Source organism: Crinia signifera, chromosome 2, assembly GCF_055691185.1.
Source record: "Crinia signifera chromosome 2, ASM5569118v1, whole genome shotgun sequence".
Taxonomy (NCBI): domain Eukaryota; kingdom Metazoa; phylum Chordata; class Amphibia; order Anura; family Myobatrachidae; genus Crinia; species Crinia signifera.
In genome coordinates this window covers 179,819,769-179,844,070 of record NC_139218.1, presented here as the reverse complement: position 1 = coordinate 179,844,070, position 24,302 = coordinate 179,819,769, and the positions used below count along the sequence as shown (strand labels likewise).

General features: G+C 44.9%; 1 protein-coding gene across 1 annotated transcript in view; it reads left to right on the top strand.

Annotated features, from left to right (window-relative positions):
- Positions 1-24,087, top strand: part of PLCXD2 (phosphatidylinositol specific phospholipase C X domain containing 2) — a 64,521-nt gene extending 40,434 nt beyond the window's left edge. The window contains exons 3-4 of the mRNA XM_083173259.1: positions 16,891-17,132; positions 19,068-24,087. Of these exons, the coding sequence (XP_083029385.1) occupies positions 16,891-17,132; positions 19,068-19,230 (405 nt within the window). The 3' untranslated portion in view covers positions 19,231-24,087. The remainder of the gene's footprint in view (positions 1-16,890; positions 17,133-19,067) is intronic.
- The last annotated feature ends 215 nt before the right edge of the window (positions 24,088-24,302 follow it).

Below are 24,302 nucleotides of genomic sequence, written 5' to 3'. Positions count from 1 at the left end.
AAGATTTCATCCAATTTGAGTCAATTTATCTGACAAAATCTGATGTGCCTGTCTGACAAATGTGTAGGACACAATCCACAATCCCTTGCCATTGGGTATAACCAAGAGATTGGATGAGATTGAACCTCCTGCACATAGGATAAATCTCAAGTCAATCCGGTTCAATTTGTTGAACAATAAGTTGAACAAGTGTAAGGGGGCCTTAAGAATAGGGACACTCGTGAGGCAAGGTGGCGTATGTAAATGAGGGTGCAGCTTATGCAAATTAGGCCGTGCCCCATTTTCGGGCGCGAATAGACGCTGTGCGCATGCGCACAGCGTCTATTCTGTCAGATTGGGGGGGGGGCTCCCAACTACCCCCCCCCCCCCGCAGCGGGACACTGCCGGCCGTTGGAGGGACGCGGGAACATCCCCAAAAATCGGAACGTTCCCGTGTTTAGAGGGACAGTTGAGAGGTATGCTGTATAATATACAGTATCCAGTGTATAAAAAGACCAATTTTCAGGGCTGTTACTACTTCCGCAGACTCCCGTACTTACTCCAATGCCCTGCAGAGTGGGAGATCTTGGATTACATTTGGAAACCCCCCTCTAAAAATTCTGCTTTTGTCACGGGATACGGTCATTGGGTCACCAGCAAGTTGTTAGACAGTTATTAGGTCGACATGCGTTTTGGTCGAAACGTCTCTAGGTAGACATGCAGGAAGGTTGACATGAGTCTAGGTCGACATGGGTTAGGTCGACAAGGTCATTAGGTCGACATGGGTTTGGTCAACAGATAAAATGTCGACATGGGGTTTTTCACACAGTTTTTTGAGCCGGCATGTGCTGACAGGCGATATTTCATGCCCTACCATTCACCAGGGTGTGGTGGGAGAATAAAATAGTGTGCCGAGCATAGCAAAGCACCGAGCCCAATGCATGGCGAGGGGACGTGGTGCACTTTAACCTGTGTCCATGTCGACTGTGTCAACATTCGGGTAAAAGAACAGTGAAAAACCCCATGTCGACCTTTTCACTGTTGATCTAATGACCCTGTGACCTAACCCATGTCAACCTAGACTCATGTCTACCTTCTTGCATGTCTACCTAGACCAGACATTTTCAACCAGTGTGCCGTGCCACGGCCAGCTGGTAGGTGTGGCGCCAGGCCGCAGTTCACGGCGACTCACCAGCAGAGTTCACTTTGACATGTGGGGGTGGGCGGCTCGGCTCGTCCTCATACTCGGCGCTGTGTGTGTGCGTGTGCGCGGAACCAAGTGCGCATGCAGTGCTGTCCTATGGAGGTGACGCCGGGATGTGCCTGTGCGTAGCAGGGAACATTAGATCATCATATGCATTGCAGTCACCAGGCGCGTCCCAGCGCATGCACAGAAGGCCTCCAGTGGGGACTGGGGATTCCTTTCAGAGCCATCTTACAAGTGCGCAATATTTTTGGAACACCTGAGGGGGCAGGTTCATACCTCCCAACGTGACCCTCTCCAGGAGGGACACATTGCTCTACTCCTGCACTTTCCTCTTAATTTTGATTGCCATCATCTGTGGAGAAACAACTTTCGGTACTTGTTTCCTAGCACGGCCACAACGATCATAATCGCGGTCATCGGGGGTAAAATCGGGGCCATCGCGGGCATCGCGGCCACTAAAAAATCGGGTGCGATGGGCCAGACGCGATGCCCGCGATTTCCCCATAGAGAACAATGTTAAATGCCTCAATTTACCCGCGATGACCACGATTTCCCATAGGAAACAATGTGAAATGGCTCAATTTAGCCAAATTATCATAGGAACAATAGTAAATGGGCCAAAAACACCCCTGAACATTGAAATGTCCCCCCAAAAGTAGTTGACGCCACCCCGCCATCAACGTGAACCCGAAGCGTGGCGAGCGCAGCGAGCCCGCGAGGGGCGTCGGTACGCGTCCTCCGACCTTTTCATGCCCTACTATCCACTAGGGCGTGGAGTGAGAATAGAATAGTGTGGTGAGCGCAGCGAGCCACCGAGCCATAAGCGTGGCGAGCGGACGCGGATACCTTCACAGTTATACGCGTCTCCTCGCGGGCTTCCCAGCTGTCCATGGCGACGCGGACACCTGGGAAGCCCGCGAAGGGACGCGTTTACCTGTGAAGGTATCCGCGTGCGCTCGCCACACTATTCTATTCTCACTCCACGCCCTAGTGGATAGTAGGGCATGAAAAGGTCGGAGGACGCGTACCGCCGCCCCTCGCGGGCTCGCTACGATCGCCACGCTTCGGGTTCACGTTGATGGCGGGGTGGCGTCAACTACTTTTGGGGGGACATTTCAATGTTCAGGGGTGTTTTTGGCCCATTTACTATTGTTCCTATGCTGATTTGGGTAAATTGATCCATTTAACATTGTTTCCTATGGGAAATCGTGGTCATCGCGGGTAAATTGAAGCATTTAACATTGTTCCCTATGGGGAAATCGGGGGCATCGCGTCTGGACCATTTAAGCATTTTTAGGTGCACACGACGCGACCGACCCGATTTTTCACTGTTTTCAATGCATTTCAATGGAAAAATCGGGGGCATCGCGTCGGTCGCGTCGCAGGCCACTCAAATTACCCCCGATGGCCAAGATTTGTGGCCGTGCTAGGAAACAAGTACCCAACTTTCTTATTAGTTAACCCATGGGTCTTCAACCTGTGGCCCTCCAGATGTTGTGAAACTACATGTTCCAACATGCATTGCCACATTTTTTCCTATAAGAGCTTGCAAAAAACCCTCAGGGCATGCTGGGACATGTAGTTCCACAACATCTGGAGGGCCACAGGTTGAAGACCTGTGAGTTAACCTGTTCAAAAACAGGTGATGGCAATCATACATTAAGAGGAAAGTCCAGCAGCAGAGTAATTTGTCCCTCCTGGCATGGGTCATGTTGGGAGGTATGCAGGTGAGTGCTTGTAAAAACAAATGAGGGGCATTTGTGTGTGTCATTTGTAAGGGGAAGCTGGTGCTTGGAATATCAATGGAGGGGCAGGTACTGTATGTGGAATGACTAAGGGGGGGGGGCAGGTATGTGCAATTACAATGGGGACATGTGTGTCTTATACATACTTGCTGACCTGACCAGGGGCGGATTGGCCCACTGGGAAACCGGGCCGTTTCCCGGTGGGCCGGCACATTTTATAGCCGAAGTGGCCGCTAACCCTGTCAACCTGGGCCGCGGCATCTCTCTCTGTGCTCAGTGCTGGGCCGCGGCACTGTGCCCTAATTAAAGATGGCCGCGGCCAGCCCGAGTTTCCCCAAGTTAAAATGGCCGCGGGAGGGCTGGTGCGCATGCGGGCGCACACAGCTGCTCCCGGCCTCCCACGGTCCAGAGGAAGGATGGCTACGTTATCCATCCCAGCAGCAGCGCGCAGGACTGTTTCGCGCTGCTGCTGCCGGGATGGATCCGATGGGCAGCGGCAGGAGGAGAGGAGGCGCGCAACTCATCATGTGGACCTGGCTGTCACCTTTGCGGAGTTCATGAGCGATGACTCCGTCCATCCTCCTCCCTGATCCCCGGCAGGCAGTAGCAGCGCAGCAGTGTTTGCAGGTAGGATAATGGCATTATGAAGATGTTCTATAATCTGGTAGATGCTCAGAAAAGTAGTGAATATGAACAGCGGGTTTCCTTCTGTCTCATCAATATACAGTTGAATCGTACAGATCTCTCAGTGTATGGAGTCACTTCAAGATCTTTTGCATTGTAAGATCGGCACATCTTTTTGAAACAGAAACTGAGGAGCATCACTTAGACTACAGTAATAAGCTCTTACAGGAACAGTGAGACCTAACACAGGGGTCGTTTTTTTTTAAATGTAATTTTGAATATATTTGTGTCGTTCCTCAAACGGCACAATACACTTTAGTCATAATGGGGCAGATGTATCAACCAGCGTTAAGTGCAAAAATGCACTTAACGCTGGTTAACTGGGGGGGATTACGATTACTCCAATGTATTACTAGCGCACCTAACGTGCGCTAGTGACAGCCCGCTGAGTTACGCTCAGCGGGGCTGTCCCCTGCAATCCCCCCCAGGGATTAACGGCCGGGGCGATGTATTAACAGCCTTCAAGGCATTAATTCACCACGGCCACTTCGCCAGCTCAGGGCTAGCGTTGTCCTATCCCCCACTATGGGGACAACGCTAGCCCTTCTTCTGGCTCGGGCTGCGCAGGAGATCTCGCGTTTTTTGCGAGATCTCGCGCATGCCCATTAGAGCCGGACCCGGGGGAGAAGCGCACTGAGCATGCGCAGGACGCCAGGGGAGCCGATAAGGAGAGCCGTTAACGCTGGGCATAACGGCTCTCCTTATCGGCTAGGGGGTGGTTAATACATTAGCAAATAACGGGTGCCTGCTTCTCCTCGTTATGCAGGAGAAGCGGGACCCGTTATTTCAGAAGCGCAAAGGGGGGGTTAGTACATCTGCCCCAATGTCTTAAGTTTCCTGGTATACAGTTTGCTCTTTAAAAAAATACAGTAAACCACACAATATATAAAGGGGCCCTTTTAACATTGGGCCCCCAACAGTGGCGTAACTATACGCCCGCAGCCCCCGCGGTGGCGGGGAGGCGCTGAAGCGGTGTGGGCACCGGGGGGCTGCGGGACTATTGTTACTCACCGTCTTCTGACGCCGGCGCTTCTATCTGTGCCGGGTCCCGGCTCTCCCAGCCTCAGCAGGCATCGCACAGCCCTCCGGCTACTGCTGCAGCGCTGCTAATACAAAAAAGTGACACTCGGAAAATGGCTGCCCCATACTGCTGTATGGGGGCAGCCATTTTCCAAGTGTCCCTTTTTCGATTAGCAGCGCTGCAGCAGTAGCCGGAGGGCTGTGCGATGCCTGCTGAGGGCTTGCCCTATGCTGCCTGTCTACAGAGAGTGTGTACAGCGCGGGGATCGGGCTCTGACTTCTGCCAGGGAGTGTGAGGAGCCTGCAGCACTGTGAGTACACGCTCCCCTTATTACTTCTTCTTTAGAAGCCGGCGGGGGTTGGGGCTCCCCTCTGCATTTTCGGCAGGGGGGCGCAGAATAACTAGATACGCCACTGGCCCCCAAAGCTGTGAAAATGTGGCGTGGCCTTGGCAAAATAGGCCACGCCCCAATGTCACCAGGCCACGCCCCCAAAAATTGGGCGCGCCTCCGGCGCGCAGAACGTCCCGCCACGCTGCTTTAGGGCTGCTTTAAGTTATTTCCCGGGCTGGTCTTACTTCCCAATCCGCCCCTGTACCTGACCCTCTCCATGTGGGAGAAAATGCTCTGTTTCTGGACTTCCTTGGTAATGTATGATTGCCATCACCTGTGGTGAGGTAGGTAATTGATAAGAAAGGCGTTTCACCACAGGTGATGCCAATCATACATTACCAGGGAAGTCCAGGTGCAGAGCATTTTCTCCCGCATGGAGAGGGTCAGGTAGGCAAGTATGGTCTTATATCTCTTATATTTGATAAAAAAAACTGTTGGTGTGCCTTGACAATTTTAAAGTCTTGTCCGGTGTGCCGCGACCTGAAAAAGGTTGAAAATTACTGACCTAGACACATGTCGACCTAAATGCATGTCGATCTAATGACTGTCTAACAACTTGCTGGTGACCAACTGATCCACACCCTTTGTCACTGCTTGTTGTTGCCATCTGCAAAAATAGCATGATAGGGAAAGCTCTATAAAAGTTAGTCTTCTATAATAAAACTTGTATAAATATGTTCCCCATATTTGCTGCAAGAACCATATTAGAAGTAGGGCACATTCTGTAATAGAAGACTTTCCTTTTACCAAGTAGGTAAGGTGCACACTCTACATCAGGAATTCCCAACCTTGGTCCTTAAAGGTACACTAGACCAGGCGTAGTCAACCTTGGCTCTCCAGCTTTTGTGAAAGTGACGTCCCAGCATGCAGTGCCACAGATTTAGCACTTCCAAATAGCAAAACTGTGGCAAGGCATACTAGGACTTGTAGTTTCACAACAACTGGAGAGCCCCAGGTTGCCTACGCCTGCAGTAGCCTACCCTCCAACTGTACCGTTTTAGCCGGTACAGTACAGTTTTTTAACGGTCTGTACCGGCTAAAATAAACTGTACCGTTTTTTTAAAACATCAGCTCTGGCTGACTGAGGGACTCTGGGAGATGTAGTTTATAACACCGCCGACTGCTCCCCAGGGAGCATGGGGGAGCGGCCATTCAGGACTACATCTCCCAGATTGCACAGCAAAGGTACATAGCAGCCCCGCCACCCCCTGCTCAGGTGGAGACTGTGGTTGGGGGAGACAAGTCACAGTGTACTGTGTGGCCAATTGGATTTCTCTCCCCACACCGCACTCAGCTGCTACAACACAAGCCGCCGCCGGGTTCAAAGAGTGGGCGGCGTGACGTCACCAGCGGGCGGCCCAATGTGCAACAGCATGGGGAACCCGGCAGGCAGCGGGGACTAACAGCGGCCAATCTTCCAGCAAGATCCTGCACAGCTGGTGGGACTGACTGCTCCAGGTAGGGACAGCCAGGGCAGCATTTATTTTAAAATGGGACACTTAAAGAAATTGGTATGATATGTAGTGGAAAAGTTGAGACCACGCCCCGTTTACCCATGACCATGCCCCTCTGTCTATGGCCACACACCCCTGTACCAATTTTTGTGATGGAAATGTTGGAAGGTATGCCGTAGATGATCAATCCCCTTTTAACAATATGCATGATATCAATAGCCATGCATATCTTCTAGGATGTACGCATGTTATTAGCAATGTTCTCCATCGTCTGTAAATGCAGGATGATGGAGGCTATCGCTAGCGAGACTTTGCAGCATAATACCCACTACCTCTCCCTGCCGTTGCTCGCTACGGTCGGCATTGGCAACTTGTATGCACTTGCTGATTCTGGCATCCAGCCAGGTCCCCCTTGGTAACATGTATCAGCTAATGTGTACCCTTTAGGTCAGTGTTTTTCAACCACTGTGCCGTGGCACACTAGTGTGCCTTGAGCTGTTCTCAAGTGTGCCCCCACATCTAGAGATGCCCAAACCCATTTACAGCCACCACCAGTTCAAATGTTATTTACTGGTCTCTTCTTTTCATGTAAAGGGCCAATGTATTTTATTTGTGTTACCTGTGGGGACCAGTGTGATTGTTTTTAATGTGGGGGCCAATATGTTTGTTTTTTTCCTGTGGTGGCCAATGTGTTTTGCCCTGTGGGTATCATATGGTGTGCCTTGGCAATTTTTAAGTCTTATTTAGTGTGCCGCAAGGTAAAAAGGTTGAAAATCACTGCTTTAGGTACAGATTAGCTTTAGCACAGATGGTTGAATCAAAATAACTGAGGTTCTAATTAAGCCAACTGTGCTCAAGTCTGGATATGCCTAGAACCTGGCCTGTACCTTGTGGTGGGCCTGGAGGACAGACGTTGGGAATATCTGTATATTAATTTCATGGTTTTTAATTTTCTTCTAATAAGATGGTTATTGAAGCAACATTTATTTCTTAAATTGATCATGGGTGAGGGGGTAGGTACCAGGACCCAGACCATCAGAAATGATGGGGCCCAGGACTGCCAACACCTTCACCCACCAATCCGCTGCTACATTATATTTATACGAAAAATGCACGCACACACCTATTACACCCATGCACAGAGATACATTTACTAAGAAGGGAATTTTATTGAAGAGGGTATGTTGCCCATAGCAACCAATCAGATCCTATTTATTATCTTCTAGAAGGTGCTAAATAAATAATATGTAGAATCTGATTCCATTTTTCACAGAACTTTGTAAATTTAGCCCACAGTCTCACTTTCCAGTCCCCTTCTGCCTCATCCTGTAACTTTATTTTTTGCCTGATCCAGGCTGCTCTGCAGGCACTATAGTACTGTAACAGTGACAGCTAGCAACAGTCAGTGGGAGGAGTAGCGGGCTGGTGGAACACCGGGCCCCCTATTGCCTTCACGTAGCAGCAGCCTGGAGTAGTTGTTGTGGCTGGTGGACGGTGGAAGCAGCCATCCCTCTGTCATGGTCTCCGGATCCTGGACTGCTGTAGTGGCAGTCCCCCATTACGGCGGGCCTGCAAGAACTGTCCCAATAAAATTCAGCATGAATCGCGACTACTGGCATCTGCTAACCACAACTCCATTACAATATATGTATGCAAAGCAGCATCATTTTGTGTTTCAGATTTGTGCACGTTCTTAAATATCATAATGCAAGCATCAGAAAGAAAGGAACAGAAACCATGTCAATAAGGAACTAGATTAGCAGAGGGTTTCCCAAACTCCACCATTACGTCCAGGTTAAGGATATTCATGCTTCAGTACAGAGGAATAAAACATACTAAGATGCTAAATAATTCACCGGTGCTCTAGCATGGATCTCCTTAAACTTATCACAATCATTGTTCGGATATAAAATCCATAATAAAAAAGAATTACAACATCCTGAAACAGGACCCCCTCCTTTTAAGTTCTTTACCTGAAGAACCTATGTTTGTTTTTCTTTGAAAAATTTGTTGGCACCCAGCTTTCTAAAACCCATCTCTAAATCTGTATCCCGTGATCCTGAACTCTCCTGGCTTCCTCCGAATCCGAAGGGCTTCTTTAAATGCGGTGGAACTAAATGTATCACTTGCACCCACACTTTCCACACCCAAACTGAAACAATAAGGATTAAAGATAAGGAATATAAGATAAATGGATTTATTAACTGCAACTCATCATACGTTATATATATCTTAATGTGCAGCTGTGGGCTATACTATGTTGGCCGCACAAACCGCAAACTGCGGGTGAGGTTTTTAGAACACCGCTGGAATGTATTGAAACAGTTGTCTACTGACAGCGTATCTCGCCATTTTTCTGTATTCCACAAAGGGAACCCAGAAAACCTCAAAATCATTGGGATTGAACATATAGCAGTAACATTGAGAGGAGGTGATCGATATAGGAAGCTATGCAGACAAGAAATATTCCGGATGCACCAACTGGGATCCATATACCCTTCAGGACTCAATGAAGCAGTCGAACTCAATATAGTTACTTAGATCTACCACTACGATGTTCTTCAGAATATAATTATTATTATATGTATATATATCTCCCCCCCCCCCAAAAAAAAAAAAAAACCCTTTGTTGAATTTCTACTTGTCCTGTAGACATGTTCAGATCGTGTTGAAATTGCATTCTGGTAGCCTTATCAATATTAATGCATATTACAATGTGGCTATAAATATAAATGTAGTTTGGAGCTATATAAACATGTCTATTATTCTAATGTGGTCGATTATTATGCATATATGTAGCAAATTCTAGTTTGAGCGACTTTCTCAACTTGTTATTTGCCCTACAAATCTGTCTAAATCATGTTAGCTCTATGTTACTACGTATATCGGAATGACAGGGTCATAAGCCCAATCAAAATCTGTGGCCTTACTGATATCCCTATTATCCTAATGTTACTCACTCTGCCCATCGATATATGTATAGAAGTTTTTAAAAGGTACCCTTCATATTACTATAAACTCTCTGTTTATATTATTACATATACCATCAGTGGCGGCTGAATGACTTTTTTCTTCTTTTTTGAAAGTACGCAGCCATCATCACGTCGCTCGTTCCCCAGCAACTGGTCACATGATCACTAGTATGAATGACCAGACTCAATCATAGAGAGTGACACGGAACACGTGATCGCGCTCCCATTGAGTACATGGGAGCTTCAGAACACCGGCATAGCGTGCATCCGCGTCATCAAGCGCGCCCACGCTCCGATTCGGCGCACAGAGGACGCGTGATGCGTGTGGTGGCATTACTACTGTTCACGCCGAGCGGAAGAGGGACACCGGTACTTATGTATTATCTGGACTCCCATGTTAAATGCACCCCATTTTTTCATACCCCTACTATCCAACTACGCATGGAGATGATTTTATATAGTGTGGCGAGCGCAGCGAGCCACCGTGCCCGAAGCGTGGTGAGCGCAGCGAGCCCCGCGAGGGGACGCGGTCTCATAAGAAAAACGGGAGTCCAGATATTACATAAGTACCGGGACACCATTATTAGATGCACCCATCTCAATTAAGGCTACAATTGGTCCCACCCCGGTCATGTGACCAGGGTCCGGTCAGGTGACCGAACAGTATTATGCAAAGACACTGTTCTTTCTTAAAAACGGCTACCAACTTCACAATTCTATTAAGGTAACATTATGTTTATTTATTACAGTGCCTCCTCTTCAAACTAAGTCTAAAATTATGTGTTTTTAACTAGATTGGAAGATCTAAGCACCCAGGTGCAATCTATTGTACTAATTATTAGGGTATATAAACTAGCCTGTCTGACCATGTAAACATCCTTGAAAAAGCTGCATTGTGGGAAAGCAGCGAAATGCGTTGTGTAGATAGTGTAGATCTATGCAAAGTTGTCCTCAACGCCGCTTATCTGCTGGTATTACCAGCAGATGAGCGGCTTTCCCGGCGATGATGCAGGAGCATGCAGCAGCACTCACCTCTCATTGCTGGGGCATACACACTGGGCGGATTTTAGCTGAAAGCCGCTCAAACAGGCTGTTTTAAGCAGCTTTCAGCTCAAAGTCACCCAGTGTGTATGGGCCTTAAGACCAATATTTGCTGTAATAAATGTCTGAAATGCCATGAAGCTTTTTAATTTTAATATGAGTAATCAGTACAGTTTTTTTATATAAATCTTTTAAGAAGAGAAAAAGTACATAGGGAATAATGGGATTTATTTTTCTTGCGGTTACCAGGAAAGAATAAAAGCATTTTTTTTTTCAAAATCTAGGGATGAACAAGCTCAGGAGCAGGGATGAGAAACATAACCTTCAAGACTTGTTACACATTTTAACAAGTGACAGATTTTTACTAGGGACTGCAGCCCCTCTTCCCAAGTACAATCTTGCACATTCGCACAATGGAACCCTGGCCAGCCAAAGCAGCTTGTTTTTCTTACATTAAATTTCTGATGATATTTTATCATTAATGAGAGTCTATTTTGGGGGGTAAAATTTTTGTAGCTTATTGCTAAGAATAAGGGTAAAGGGTACTTATGTAATATCTGGACTCCCGTTTTTCTTATGAGACCGCGTCACCTCGCGGGGCTCGCTGCGCTCACCACGCTTCGGGCACCGTGGCTCGCTGCGCTCGCCACACTATATTAAATCAACTCCATGCATAGTTGGATAGTAGGGGTATGAAAAAATGGGGTGCATTTAACATGGGAGTCCAGATAATACATAAGTACCGGGTAAAGTGCATACCCTTATTAACTTTAGATGGGCACCCATGTAGTCCCTGTAGTGTATCATGTTTCTTGTCACTGCTCTAACAGTAAGCTTACCATACTATCCCTCAGGGGCTAAAGTGGGAGAGAACGGGGTAGAACTGAGTTCCACCACCTCTGATGGTAGGGGGAACAAGTTACACCTTCACCACAGCCCTGCACAGTAATTCCAACAGAAAAGAGTGTCCCAGAGGTTCCTTTTTTGACGAGTCAGGCCGTCACAAGGTACTGTTACTGTGGGCATTATGGGTCTTTTTCTGGTCCGGTCGGCCAAGCGTACGTACGGTCCGTATCACCGTACGTTTCCCGTACGCGGACGGTGAGCGTAAGTCCGCCCACAAAACATCCGCATACGGGCGGTCACAAACACCGACAAAGGGGAGTGGCGTACACTTGTGCGTACGCCACCGCACACGGACGGATCTCCTCTTAGACACCGATAACTGGCGTACAACAGAGCGTACGCCACCGTTTACGGACGTCTCTCGGCCGTTTTCCCACCGACATCTTGCGGCTATCTTAGCGTAAAGCCACCTTGCACGGACGGGTCTCGCATGTTTTCAATGGAAAACTCAGCGTATGTCACAGATCGTGAGAGTGAGCGTACGTCCGTGCACGCTGGCATACCCTTCACATATATGACCCTGCTAATCTAGCCTTTTAACTATGATTAAGCCAATTAAATGAATTATTCTAATTGTTAATCAATTATTGTTTTCTATTACCTCAATTGTCTACCTTAATGAACAGCCTAATAAAAATACATTTTAACCCTCCTTACATGTATATTTATTATGTTCTAATGTTGCATTTTAATCACTACCTATGTGTCTATTTAGCATAAACAAAAAAACAATGTTTGTGTTAGAGTGAAAAAGTTGACACATGTCGACTTCTGTAGATTGAGTGTCCTGCTGTTTAAAGTATATAAAAACACTTACTGAATGTGTGTAGATCAGGGGTTCCCAATCTTTTTCGAATCACGGCACCCTAGAATATCAGAATTTTTCCCAAAAATATACATATACAATTAAGTAGATTGTGCTTATATGTGATTCTTAGGATCAGTTATGTGGTAAAGGGCAGGATTTGGTTCTGATTGTACACATATTGTATGATTGGCAGCCACCAGCACTGGTTTTGTCCATAAATAATTGATCATAAATCATTTGAATTGGTCCAGGACCACCAACCCGCGGCACCCCTGCAAGTGTCCTGAGGCACCCCAGGGAGCCACGGCACACAGTTTGGGAACCACTGGTGTAGATGGTTATAACCTAACTACCTTGGCATATATAAGCAGGTGTTAAAATGAATCTTACCTAAAACTAAACCAACCTTTACATGTAGAGAAGTGAAGAAAGATACGCTTCCAATGTGTTTGTGGGCTGTGTGTGGCTTGCAGGTAGTGAAATCATGATTTTCACTTAATAGGCTGCACCATTGCTTATTACATTCAGGTGTCTAAGTTTGAGTAGTAATCAGTGTTAATTAGCAGACCCAGGCGTCCGCTCTCATACGGTATCTCTAGGGGTGGTCTGGAGGTATCGTTGGCGTCCGCCTGTTTTCTGTCCAAAATGCACGGTGCATTGGCCGATCTAGCGGTTGAAGCACCGTACATTTTTGGTGCACAACCCGTGTACGCCCAGTTTTCCTCATTATTTCGGCCGCTCCCCTCAACACGCCCCTATGCCGCCCACAATGACCGTGCTCTTGCGGACAGGTTTTTCGCACGGAAACGGGTGAGCGTTGTGAAGTCGCCGCGCCTGCGCATTGCGAAAGGTACGCATGCGCAGAACAAAAAATACCCCGATCCGACGGCGTACGGCCCGAACGCACCAAGCAGAATAAGGCCCTATGTGTAGGGATACTACTACTGTGGGCTTTGTGTATAAGCAACACTACTATATCTTATACATGTATATATGCTACTGCGTTGTGTACCATGAATAAGGGTCACTTCTGAGTGACATAATGTAAATAAGGGGCACTAGTGTGTCATAACGAGAGTAAGGTGCACTGCTATGTTGTGTAATGTGAATCAGTGGCACTACATGCCGTCTCACGTGAATGATATTATGCTACTGGATGGAGTCATTTGAATTGAGGGTACTCTATTATGTGACCACTGTCCCTTTATAAATTATGGGAGGTATTACACATATTTATAGTTTGCATGGGGCTTGCTAAAAACCCTGGCACTGGCCCAGGCTCACCTAATGGTGAGCTCGTTCCCCCGCTCCCCTGCCCGCTGTGTCCGGGTCTGGGAGACGGAGAGAGACGTCCACTGCTGATATGTAATATTCACTTCTCACGCTGGACCGCTAGCCAATGGGCACTTGCGGTCCAGCAGCCAATCAACTGGTGGCTGCTGGACCGCGAGCGCCTATTGGCTAGCGGTCCAGCGCGGAAGATATGAATTTTACATAGCAGCAGTGCACATCTCTCTCCGTCTCCCGGACACAGCGGGGAGCGGGGAGCAAGGAGCGGGGGACTGGACACAGGACAGGACGCACACTGGTAGGGGGGAGGTAAGTGACTGGCTATGTAGGTATACTCCCCCCCTCCCACCCTCCTGCAGTCACCCACCCTCCTGCAGTCACCCGTCTCCCACCCTCCTGCAGTCAAACCCACCTGCAGCCAACCACCTTCAGTCACCCACCCGCAGTCAAACCCACCCTCCTGCAGTCAAACACACCTGCAGTCACCCAGCCACCCACCCTCCTGCAGTCACCCAGCCACCCACCCTCCTGCAGTCACCGACCCTCCTGCAGTCACCCACCCTCCCACCCTACTCCTTACTGAAACTGCACCCACCCTCCCTACTGCACCCACCCTACTGCAATACTGCACCCACCCACCCTGATGCACACTACTGCAGTCCACCCTGCTGCACACTACTGCACCCACCCTCCTGCACCCACACTGCTGCACACTACTGCACCCACCCTTCCACACCCTACTGCCATCACCCCCCCCACCCTGCTGCACCCTACTGCCCCCACCCTGCTGCACACTACCGCTAACACCCTCCCTCCCTGCTGCACACTACCGCTCCCACCCTCCCTCCCTGCTGCACACTACCGCTCCCTACCTCGCTGCTGCACACTACTGGCGGTGCATTGAATTGAAAATAGCGGCGGGGAGTGGGCCGCTGCACAGTTCTGTCCCCCTTGGCAATGAGCAAATTTAGTCCCCCTTGGCATTGAGCATGAAGCCCCTTGGCATCGAGCATGAAGCCCCTTGGCATTGAGCATGTAGGTAAGTGGCACTTTTGTGTCAAATGTGTAATGGGCATTATGGTGTCTTATATAGTATGTCATGGGCATTGCGGAGTGTTATATAGTATGTCATGGACATTGCTGTGTGTTATATAGTATGTCATGGGCATTGCGGTGTGTTATATAGTATGTCATGGGCATTACGGTGTGTTATATAGTATGTCATGGGCATTGCGGAGTGTTATATAGTATGTCTTGGGCATTGCGGAGTGTTGTATAGTATGCAATGGGCATCATGTGTGGGCTTTTGTGTAATTGGAATTACAAAGTTTACTAAAATGTGAACGGTGTGTGGTATAATGTTGGTCCGTGTCCACTTTTCACTGCGCAGGAGCCTCACCTACTACAAATTGGGGGGGCGCGAAACATGCCCTTGCTCCGGGCGCCGTGGCACCTAGCTACACCACTGACAGTATGTGACTGGCTGACAGTATTTTACCTGGTTTAAATCAACGACAGAACCTGTGTAATTCATGAGTGTCCTGGTTTTAAGGGATAATATGGTACATCTATCTAAGGGAGTATGCAGTCATTAACAGGCCTATATGCTAAGCTTTGGAGAGAGATAAAGTAAAAATCAACCAGCTCCTACAGCAACTGTGATTTTTTAAAAAAAAAAACAGCCAGTAACATGACCGTTAGGAGCTGATTGGACAGTACTTTATCACTTAGTACAGGCATGTCAAAACTATGGCCCTCTAGCTGTTGTGAAAGTCCCATGATGCCTTGCCACGGTATTTCAATTAAGGAATGCTAAAACTATTACAAGGCATGCTGGGATGAGTAGTTTCACAACAGCTGGAGGGCCATAGTTTGAACATGCCTGGCTTAGTACATAGGAGTGTATGTACTAAGACTTGGAGAGAGATAAAGTGGACAGAGATAACACCTCAGCTAAACAGCTCTTAGGAGCTGACTGGTAATTTATCTCTGTGAACTTTATCATTGATTCAATAGGCCCCAAAATCTACATTCTTGGATAAAATTGAAACATCATAAATGTTGATATTAGCATTAGGGTTGGTCTTAAATGTAGGGGTTGTAGCAGGGCCAGATTAAGGGAGGGCTCAGGGTGTCAGTACCCCTGGGCCCCCTCTTTCTAGGGCCCCCCCTGTGGTTAGCATGTTTTTAAAAAAATATATATATAAATATATATATTTTTTTTTTCTAGCTTAAAGGTTTTGTGCATGGGCGTGGGGTAGTGCTGCAGCTTCATCTATCTGCCAACGTGACAATGATTAATGGTGCTGTACATCAGGAGCCAAGGCACACTGATTGCACAAGTCAGTGAATATCACCAACTTCTGTTTATAGGAGGCGCAGCTACACCCTATACAATAATCACAATTTTTGTATATTCAAAACACAATATTATTTATTTTCCATAAAAGTCATAAAAAACAGTTATCGAAGTGCACTTCTAACACAATAAAAATAGACAAACTACATATAACATAAAATCAATATAGAACCATTATGAGGCTATATTTAGTATAATGAGGCTTTGGTAATTAAGGCTTTTCAATTTCTGAGGCAATGGAAAATAGTTACCAGTCCCGCATTAGAGAATAAATATCTCCTGTGGCCATGTAGATGTACTTTTGAGGATATTCCTTCCTGGTGTGTTTTAGGCAGTCTTTTTGTATGGGGTATAGATGCCCCCTTCACTTGCTTTCAGCTCGACTCCACACTCCCAGGCTCAGATGTTACTCAGGTCCACAGTACAAAGATAGTCTCTCTTCAATCAGCCCAATGCAAGATGGATTGCGATTTGCAGCGGTATTTGGTAACATTTTTGAGGCTTACATACGCGTTTCTCCGCCTCTGGTGCATCAACGGCTTCCTCAGAATATATATTCCCCAGAAGTTACCCAATGACCAAGTTTGTACTGCTTTCACTCTGTGCTTTGACAGTGTAAAATTCTCCTGTGCAGCTTGTGGTCAGTACTGACAAGAGGGAAGAGGCCCCCCTGTCTAAAGTGACCCGGGCCCCCCGAAGGCTTGATCTGGCCCTGGGTTGGGGCTATTGGTTTAGGTTAGAGTTACCTTTAAACTGACAGTATTGACATTTTTACCACATTTCAGCAATGTTGATATGGTGGACATGTCAACATTCTCATGTTGGCTTTATGAAGAGGCATTATAAAAGCAAACACACATATACTTTCTCTACTGTTCAATTTGTTTGTTCATCTGCAGTATTGCCACGGTTTTCCCGGCAGTCCTACTTCTGCTGCTTTGGAAAGCTGTATTATTGTATCATCTTTATCACCTTATTAGCAAAAAAAAAATGCAGGTTTTATTATATATATTTTTTTGTTTGTCTTTATCAGGTTTTGGTGTTCTACCATTATCCCATATGGAATGAGTACCCATTCTTGTGGGCAGGAAATAAAATGCCAGCCCCATGGGCCAACACAACTAATGTGCACAAGTTGATTCAATTTCTTGAGACAACTCTCGGAGAACGCTCTAAGCGGGGGACATTTCATGTATCACAAGCCATTCTCACGCCTCGAGTTAAAACCATTGTAAGGGGACTGAAATCTGGATTAAAGAACACACTGGTTCATAGGTAAGTGCAGACTGACTTTGGCAAAATATGTTACTACAAAGCTAAACCTGAATTATACATAAAAGATTATTTTCACTTATTTTGACATTCTTATTTTTTCCACCTACTGTATGATCATGACCCAGAGTAACCATATAAATAGTCCATAGAACTAGTCTAATGAAAATAAATTGCCCAGTCCCACAAGATCCAAATAAAGTTCTCATGGGTGCAGAGTCGGTAGTAGGTTCCGGTCAAAAAGTAACTGGGGCTGTAAGAGATGCAGCCACACCCCCAACATTTCATGGCCATTCCCCCATCAGCACCACATTACCATGAAGGGCTCGGAATTCACAATGTAGTGAGGTCACTTATGGCAATGCACAGAATTTCTCTTGGCATCCATGACAGGTTTTAAGAGTTAGTCAAACTAATCAGCAGTATAGGTAGTGAGTGGATAATAACTTGATACTTGTTAAATAAAAGATTTAGCAGAAATTGTTAGCGAAAAAATGTTTCACACTGCTGTATTTATACCCCTTTTCCACTTGCAAGCCAGGTCGCACCCGGGATTATGTACCCAGGTGCGACCCGGCTTGCATAAAGCCGGGCGTATGATGTAATCAGGAGGTGGGGCCAAGGTGACGCTGGGAGATAAGAGCATCTCCCAGCGGCAGCTTCTTGCAGTGAACAATGCGACCCGGGTTACCCATTTCAACTGCCCCTGAATCCCAGATCATCCCGGGTCCAACCCAGGTATCTACCTGGGTCAGTGGCGTAACTATAATTTTTCCGCCCCCCCGCCGAAATTTTCTGTACTATATAGTCAATGCAGCCCTGTCTATCTGGCTTCGATTTGTGCTGTGCGGGAGCACGCATCGCTATCGCAAGGTAAAAAAACCTGTGCAATCTGTATGCGATCCCGATGTGATTTTCACTATATAGTCAAAATTGTATGCTGAATTGTACCCGTGTGTGCACACCATTAGTCCCTATCTGCTCCTACCTCCAATCTCTGTCTTCACAGCTCCCTCTCTCCATACCCAGCAAGTTTGAAATAGATCATTTTGCTTTCACTTTGTGTTAAGAAGTAATTTGGTTTATCAAGTGGTCACTGTCGGTACTTCACCTTAGAGGTGAGGAGTATTAGCCTATATATATATATATATATATATATATATTTTGTATGATCACCTGAGTATTCAATAAAGGTCCCTTTACAAGAAACAATGCAGACCTCATAGCATTGCATTTGACTTTTATTATATTCTTCCAGTGTAAATGTACATACAGTGTGTATATATATATTTATATATATATATATATTTATATATATATATATATATACTAGTAAGCCCACTCAAAGCAAATGCTTTGAAAAGCTAGTGAAGTAGCTAATGTGTGAAAGAAAGAGATGTAGCTTCACTTGTCACCAACAGATGTCAGTGTTTTTGTGACACACAGATACTAGACATTATATATATATATATATATATATATATATATATATATACATATATATATATACATACATACACAGACACACATTACTATTTTTCTGAAAAAGTCTGGGGATAGAGGTATTTCAAAGAAGTGTGTGTGTGTATGTATGTAAAAAAAAGCACTAATCATCAGCACTCCTTCCTAGATTTGGGGTGACATTGTTTAAATAAATCACAGGGGCTCGGCACTCACTAAATTAACTAACAATAATAAACAGTGGAGATTTAGTTCATGTATTTAAGCCTGCAGCTTTGATACAGGCACAGGACCCCACTTTTCTGCATATCCTACTCTATTGCTCAAAATAATTACCATAAACATAACTATCGCAAATAGCATTGATATGGTTGTATCATTTCAGGTTTTGTCCAGTTATACATTTTATTGTCTGCAAATAAATGTAATTTTAAATACTGAGCAATAATACAATTTCTATTGACATTTCCTTTCCAGGAATCTTCCAATGATACTGAATTGGGTGAGGATGCAGAAGCCTGGAGCCATGGGCGTTAACATCATCACATCAGATTTTGTAGAACTAGTCGATTTTGCAGAAACAGTTATTGGACTAAACTATCTGTTACTAAGAAGCAAAAAAAGACAAAACTGCATCTAAAAATTCTAATTTAAATCCTATATGATAATTTTTGTCATGGGATAGGGTGTACATAGGTCGGACTAAAAACACTTCTTGAAATAACATATCACTGACATTCCTGCTACTTTTTATTTTTGGATGTCGGTCTTTTTCCATATGCCTAATTTATAAGTAGATGAAGGGTTTCTTTCTGAATCTTTAGATTCTCAAATTTTCGTAAAGATTCCAACATCTATACATTTATTCTGTAGATGGACTGTCCAACCTGCCAGACTAAGGGGATCTTAACAAGTTTATATGTCCCACGGTTCATGTTACTTAATTGTGTTTTGTTATATTTATCTATTATCTTCTAGAAAATGGAAGTGACCTGAACAACGTATGGTGCATGTTTATTGAGGCTGTATGCTCTATAGCTGTATCCACTTAGATTGATTCTTAGGCTTTTGAGAAACATGACAAATTAAGATACCAATTTTTGTGATTTTCTTTTTACATACAACCATGGCCATTACGTCCAATAAGTGCATCCATATGGACATAGCATAAATAGAATTGTTCACATACTACATCATCAAAAAGAGGCAAAATAATCAGTGGCTTAATAAAGAGATGAAAAAGTGAAATTACTTTGTATCATTTGTTTTATCTAATTAGCTTTATTTATTACAGAAATATAGAAAACTACATGTGGTGGTAAACTAAATATTAAATGAGACCATTGTATCGTTACAATTTCATTTTTTTTTTATAATTTCACATTAAAAAAAAAAAAAAAAGACCAATTAGGCACTAATGTATGTGCAGCACCACAATTCATCCACCCTGATATCAGATGGATCTCAGCATTGCCCGCGATTCGTCCTACATGCCCACAACATGCCATCGCCATCCATCACTCAGTCTGCTTGTAAATGCCATGTTACTACCCATTTATGCCCATTCACCCACCACATCTATGACTGAAATGAGTAGAACTGGGAAATACCTTTAACTGCTCGTAGTAATGGATGCCCGGCTGTGGAACACCCGCAGTGATAAAAATTACAAGACTGTATCAGTCTCCTAGTCATCACTGAGAGCCATGCATGGTAGTTATTTCATGTCTGCATTTATTTTGTCTGTGTGTTAATGTGGTATGTATGTTCTCTTTTCCCCTCTGCCAAGTAAGGCAGAGCAATGTGGCATTTATTTATATAAGTTATTTATATAGTACCAGTATAGTTTGTTGCGCTCTTCCGCATTTACTTCATGATCATTCTTTTTTTCACTCATTTTTTTTCTTTATTACTGTGGTGATACTGGCACTGCAAATTGTTGCCTAAGGTATCTTGGCCTAATTCAAAATTGATCGCTGATGTGCAAATTTGCAATCCATTCGATTATCGAATGACTGCGCATGTGTATGGATCCTAGCATGCATGTGTGAGCCAAAATAGTGGCAAAAATAGAGAAAGTATCTAATTGCAATCCCTTCGCAATTTGACAGGAAGTCACCATATGAGGGAATATTTTCTGGAAGTGTCTGAAAAAAAGGCAGGCATGCCCAGACATTTTAAGGGGATCAGTGTCCGATCTTGATCAGCCTGTCTCCGACACAGAGTTGTGGAAGGGTCAGATTTAAGGTGCCCATACATTGTACAATTGCCAGGTGCGATGAGATGCGCGCTCCCACGCACATCCCATTGCACAGCTCAAAAAGTATGTGCTGCACGTACTTTTTGAACTAGATTGTATTTCATCGCATTGCATTGCCTTGCAAAACCATCTAATCTAAATTGCATAAAATAATTGTACTGTGTATGGCCACCTTAATACCCCTGTCACATCGCAACTAATAACTGGGTACAAGCCGATTTCTTGCCGGTTCGACATGGTAATTAGTGCAATGTGAAAGGGGTTACCGGGTCCCGCAAATAGGTAGCAGCACAGCAATAAGAACCGGTAAAAAGCAGAGTTCTTACCTGTTTGTTGTTGTGCAGTTTGAATAGGTTAAACGGGTCGAGCGACCAGTTTCCCATTCACACTATGGAGGAGGCAGTGCAATAATGCCGGTTCGCTGAGGGCATATGAACATCCCAAAATGCATGGTCGAACCGGGACTGAACTACTTCAAAGTCCCGGTGCCACCCTGCATTTTGCAATGTGAAAGCAGTATAACTCACTGTTAAGACAAAGACAAAGACTGGAAAAATGAGTTGATGGTTTGTGAATTGCTTATGGAAGTGCGATGGGATACAGGATAGCAATATTTTTGCAATTCACTTGCAGATTAGCAGATATCGGGTTTTCTTTCTATCTGAGTGGTGGATAACTACTTAGTCATCTACAACTTTGCAGAAGAGTGATTAGGTCTAAATAATTTGTGTGTTATCAAGTGGTCTAGGGCAAACCTTAAATACAACCTAGGTGGGGTGCCAGAATTGCCTTTTTTCCAGGGGGCTTTATATCTGTACTGTCCATCTGCAAACATACAGGGTTGGGTGATTTTGGAGGCATTTTTTGTATAAAAAGATAAAATCCTGTTTCCAACCATAAACTAATCCTTATAGTTGAATTGTAGAAATTCTGTATCCTAAGTGCTTCATGTATTGAGTGGTGATTAATGTAGTTTTACCATTTCTGTTTTTCTTAGTGTGCGGCATTCACATTGCAAACCTGCTTTCATCCCGTTTCTTTTTAAAAGTAAAAAAAAAATGGGTTGAAAGCCTTTTGCATTTCAAAAGGGTACATTACTGTTTAAATAACGTTTTGGGTCCATTCACCTTCCACCCGTCCCTGGGTGATTACCTCCGTCAGGGGCTACAAATTGAGGCCACGGCTCCGGGCAGGAAGTAGGCCGCGATCCACAGGAGCCGCCTCCGGCACTTACCGGCTCCCTGAGTCCGCTGGCTGGATCTGCGGCAGAGTCTGGGCAGTAAAGGTGGGGAGCAGGGGTGCTGCAGGGTCCGGGCAGTGCGGGGGGGCAGGAGGTCCCTGCGCCAGATGGGCAGATAGCTATCTGAGCTATCTGCCCATCCGGCGCAAGGACCCCTGGTTCCCATCCTCTGCAGGGAACGCAGAGTGTAATCATGGAGGGATACATCCTATCACCTGCCTGATTACAGTCATGTGGTCAGAATACTGTTTCAGAGCCGTTCACACTACACACTGGATTGGCTCTGAAACGTGTAGGACACTGCTTTTAACCCGTTTTGAATTGCCGGTAAATTCAGAACGCTCCTTTCACATTACAGCTAGAACCATTTTAAAGCCCTTAAAAATCTACAAAATGCTGTTTTTTAGCTGTAATGTGAAAGGGGTAATACCTGGAAACATCATTTTGCGGGTATTACTATTGGAAATGATGGGCCCAATTCATGTCTGTATGGAATTGCACAGCCAAAAGAAAGCAGCAGTGTAATTCAGATTCTAATGCAGTGGGAGGCATTTGGAGATGATAGATGCGTCCTGCTAGCTTTAACAAGGATTCAAGTGCTGCATATGAGGACACAGCATCCAATCACCTTCCCAACCATTGGTCACTATTCACTGTGGTTACAGACACCAGCCATACTATGCAAGCCGAAGCTTTCGGATTTAAGATTGAGACTCAGGTCCAGTAAGTCAGCATGTCAATCTTCATGTCAACATCAGAAGACCTGTTATACACATGCTCAGAATGGATCTTGCGCCTGTGAAGGCCCCAAACCATTGTATTTTTGTGCAAACCATTGGATTTGCGTAGAAATAAAATCATGCCTGTTATTCATAAATCAGTCCATACAAATACCTCGCCTCCAGGAAATTTAGGTATCTCAGTTTGGTGGTTCAAAATTATGTTAATATTAAGTTGTGTGTGAAATATCATAAGCAAGACCCTGTCCTAAAAAAGGACTTACCTGGGGTCCAGCATTCATTGCAACCAGTGGTCAACAGACACTAGGAATAAGGAAAGTCTTGCAATGTGTGCTACATTCTCCTCGATATGACATGGTCATTTAACAGACAGCATTTCCACCAATGAAACCACGCTTTCCCTTTAAAAACATATGGAAATTATTCCATAATTCCGTAACGCTTTCTGTGCCTTTTTGCTGAAAATAACATTTCCACACAGAGTTGTCATACCACAGGTAAGGAATATTCTGGGACAGACTTTTGCCTATAATAGTACTGGATAGGAAGGTTGTTGGGTAGTTTGGGTACCTAATAGGCCTTGGTTCAGTTATAAGTTCTGCATTCACATGGTTATGTGATCTTAGTTTTAAAGTGCTAAAATATAGTTTATCCAGAAAAGGCAGCTTTAGATGTTTTGTGCAATTTCCTACGCTATGGTTATTGTTTTCAAATGAAAGGTAATAAGTCTGACAGTCACTATAAGTGTATCTTCAGTCGCTATAAATGTATAGTGTGTACAGTCACTATAAGTGTATCTTCAGTCGCTATAAATGTATAGTGTGTACAGTCGCTATAAGTGTATCTTCAGTCGCTATCAATGTATAGTGTGTACAGTCGCTATAAGTGTATCTTCAGTCGCTATAAATGTATAGCGTGTACAGTCGCTATAAGTCTATCTTCAGTCGCTATCAATGTATAGCGTGTACAGTCGCTATAAGTGTATCTTCAGTCACTATAAATGTATAGCGTGTACAGTCGCTATAAGTGTATCTTCAGTCGCTATAAATGTATAGCGTGTACAGTCGCTATAAGTGTATCTTCAGTCGCTATAAATGTATAGCGTGTACAGTCGCTATAAGTGTATCTTCATATGGTAAAATAAGATCAGTATTTATAAATGTTTCCTTAGTAAACAAACAGTACTATTCTATGTGCATATTTATTGTATTTATATTTGTACACTTGTCAATGATGTCAATAAATACATTTTCTTTATCTACAGTATATCTGTTTTACTTATTTGTACATACATTGGCTGTAATAGACGTAGAATTTGCTAAATGTAACAGCAAAGTGTGTAGTAACCCGCTCTGAGCAAACAGCTGTAGTAACCCTCTCTATTGTAAATACTGTATATAAAATATCTCTGTTCTCCACTCGAAAATGTTCCACTTTACTGAGCCTGGTGCTCTCACAATCCAGAGGATACA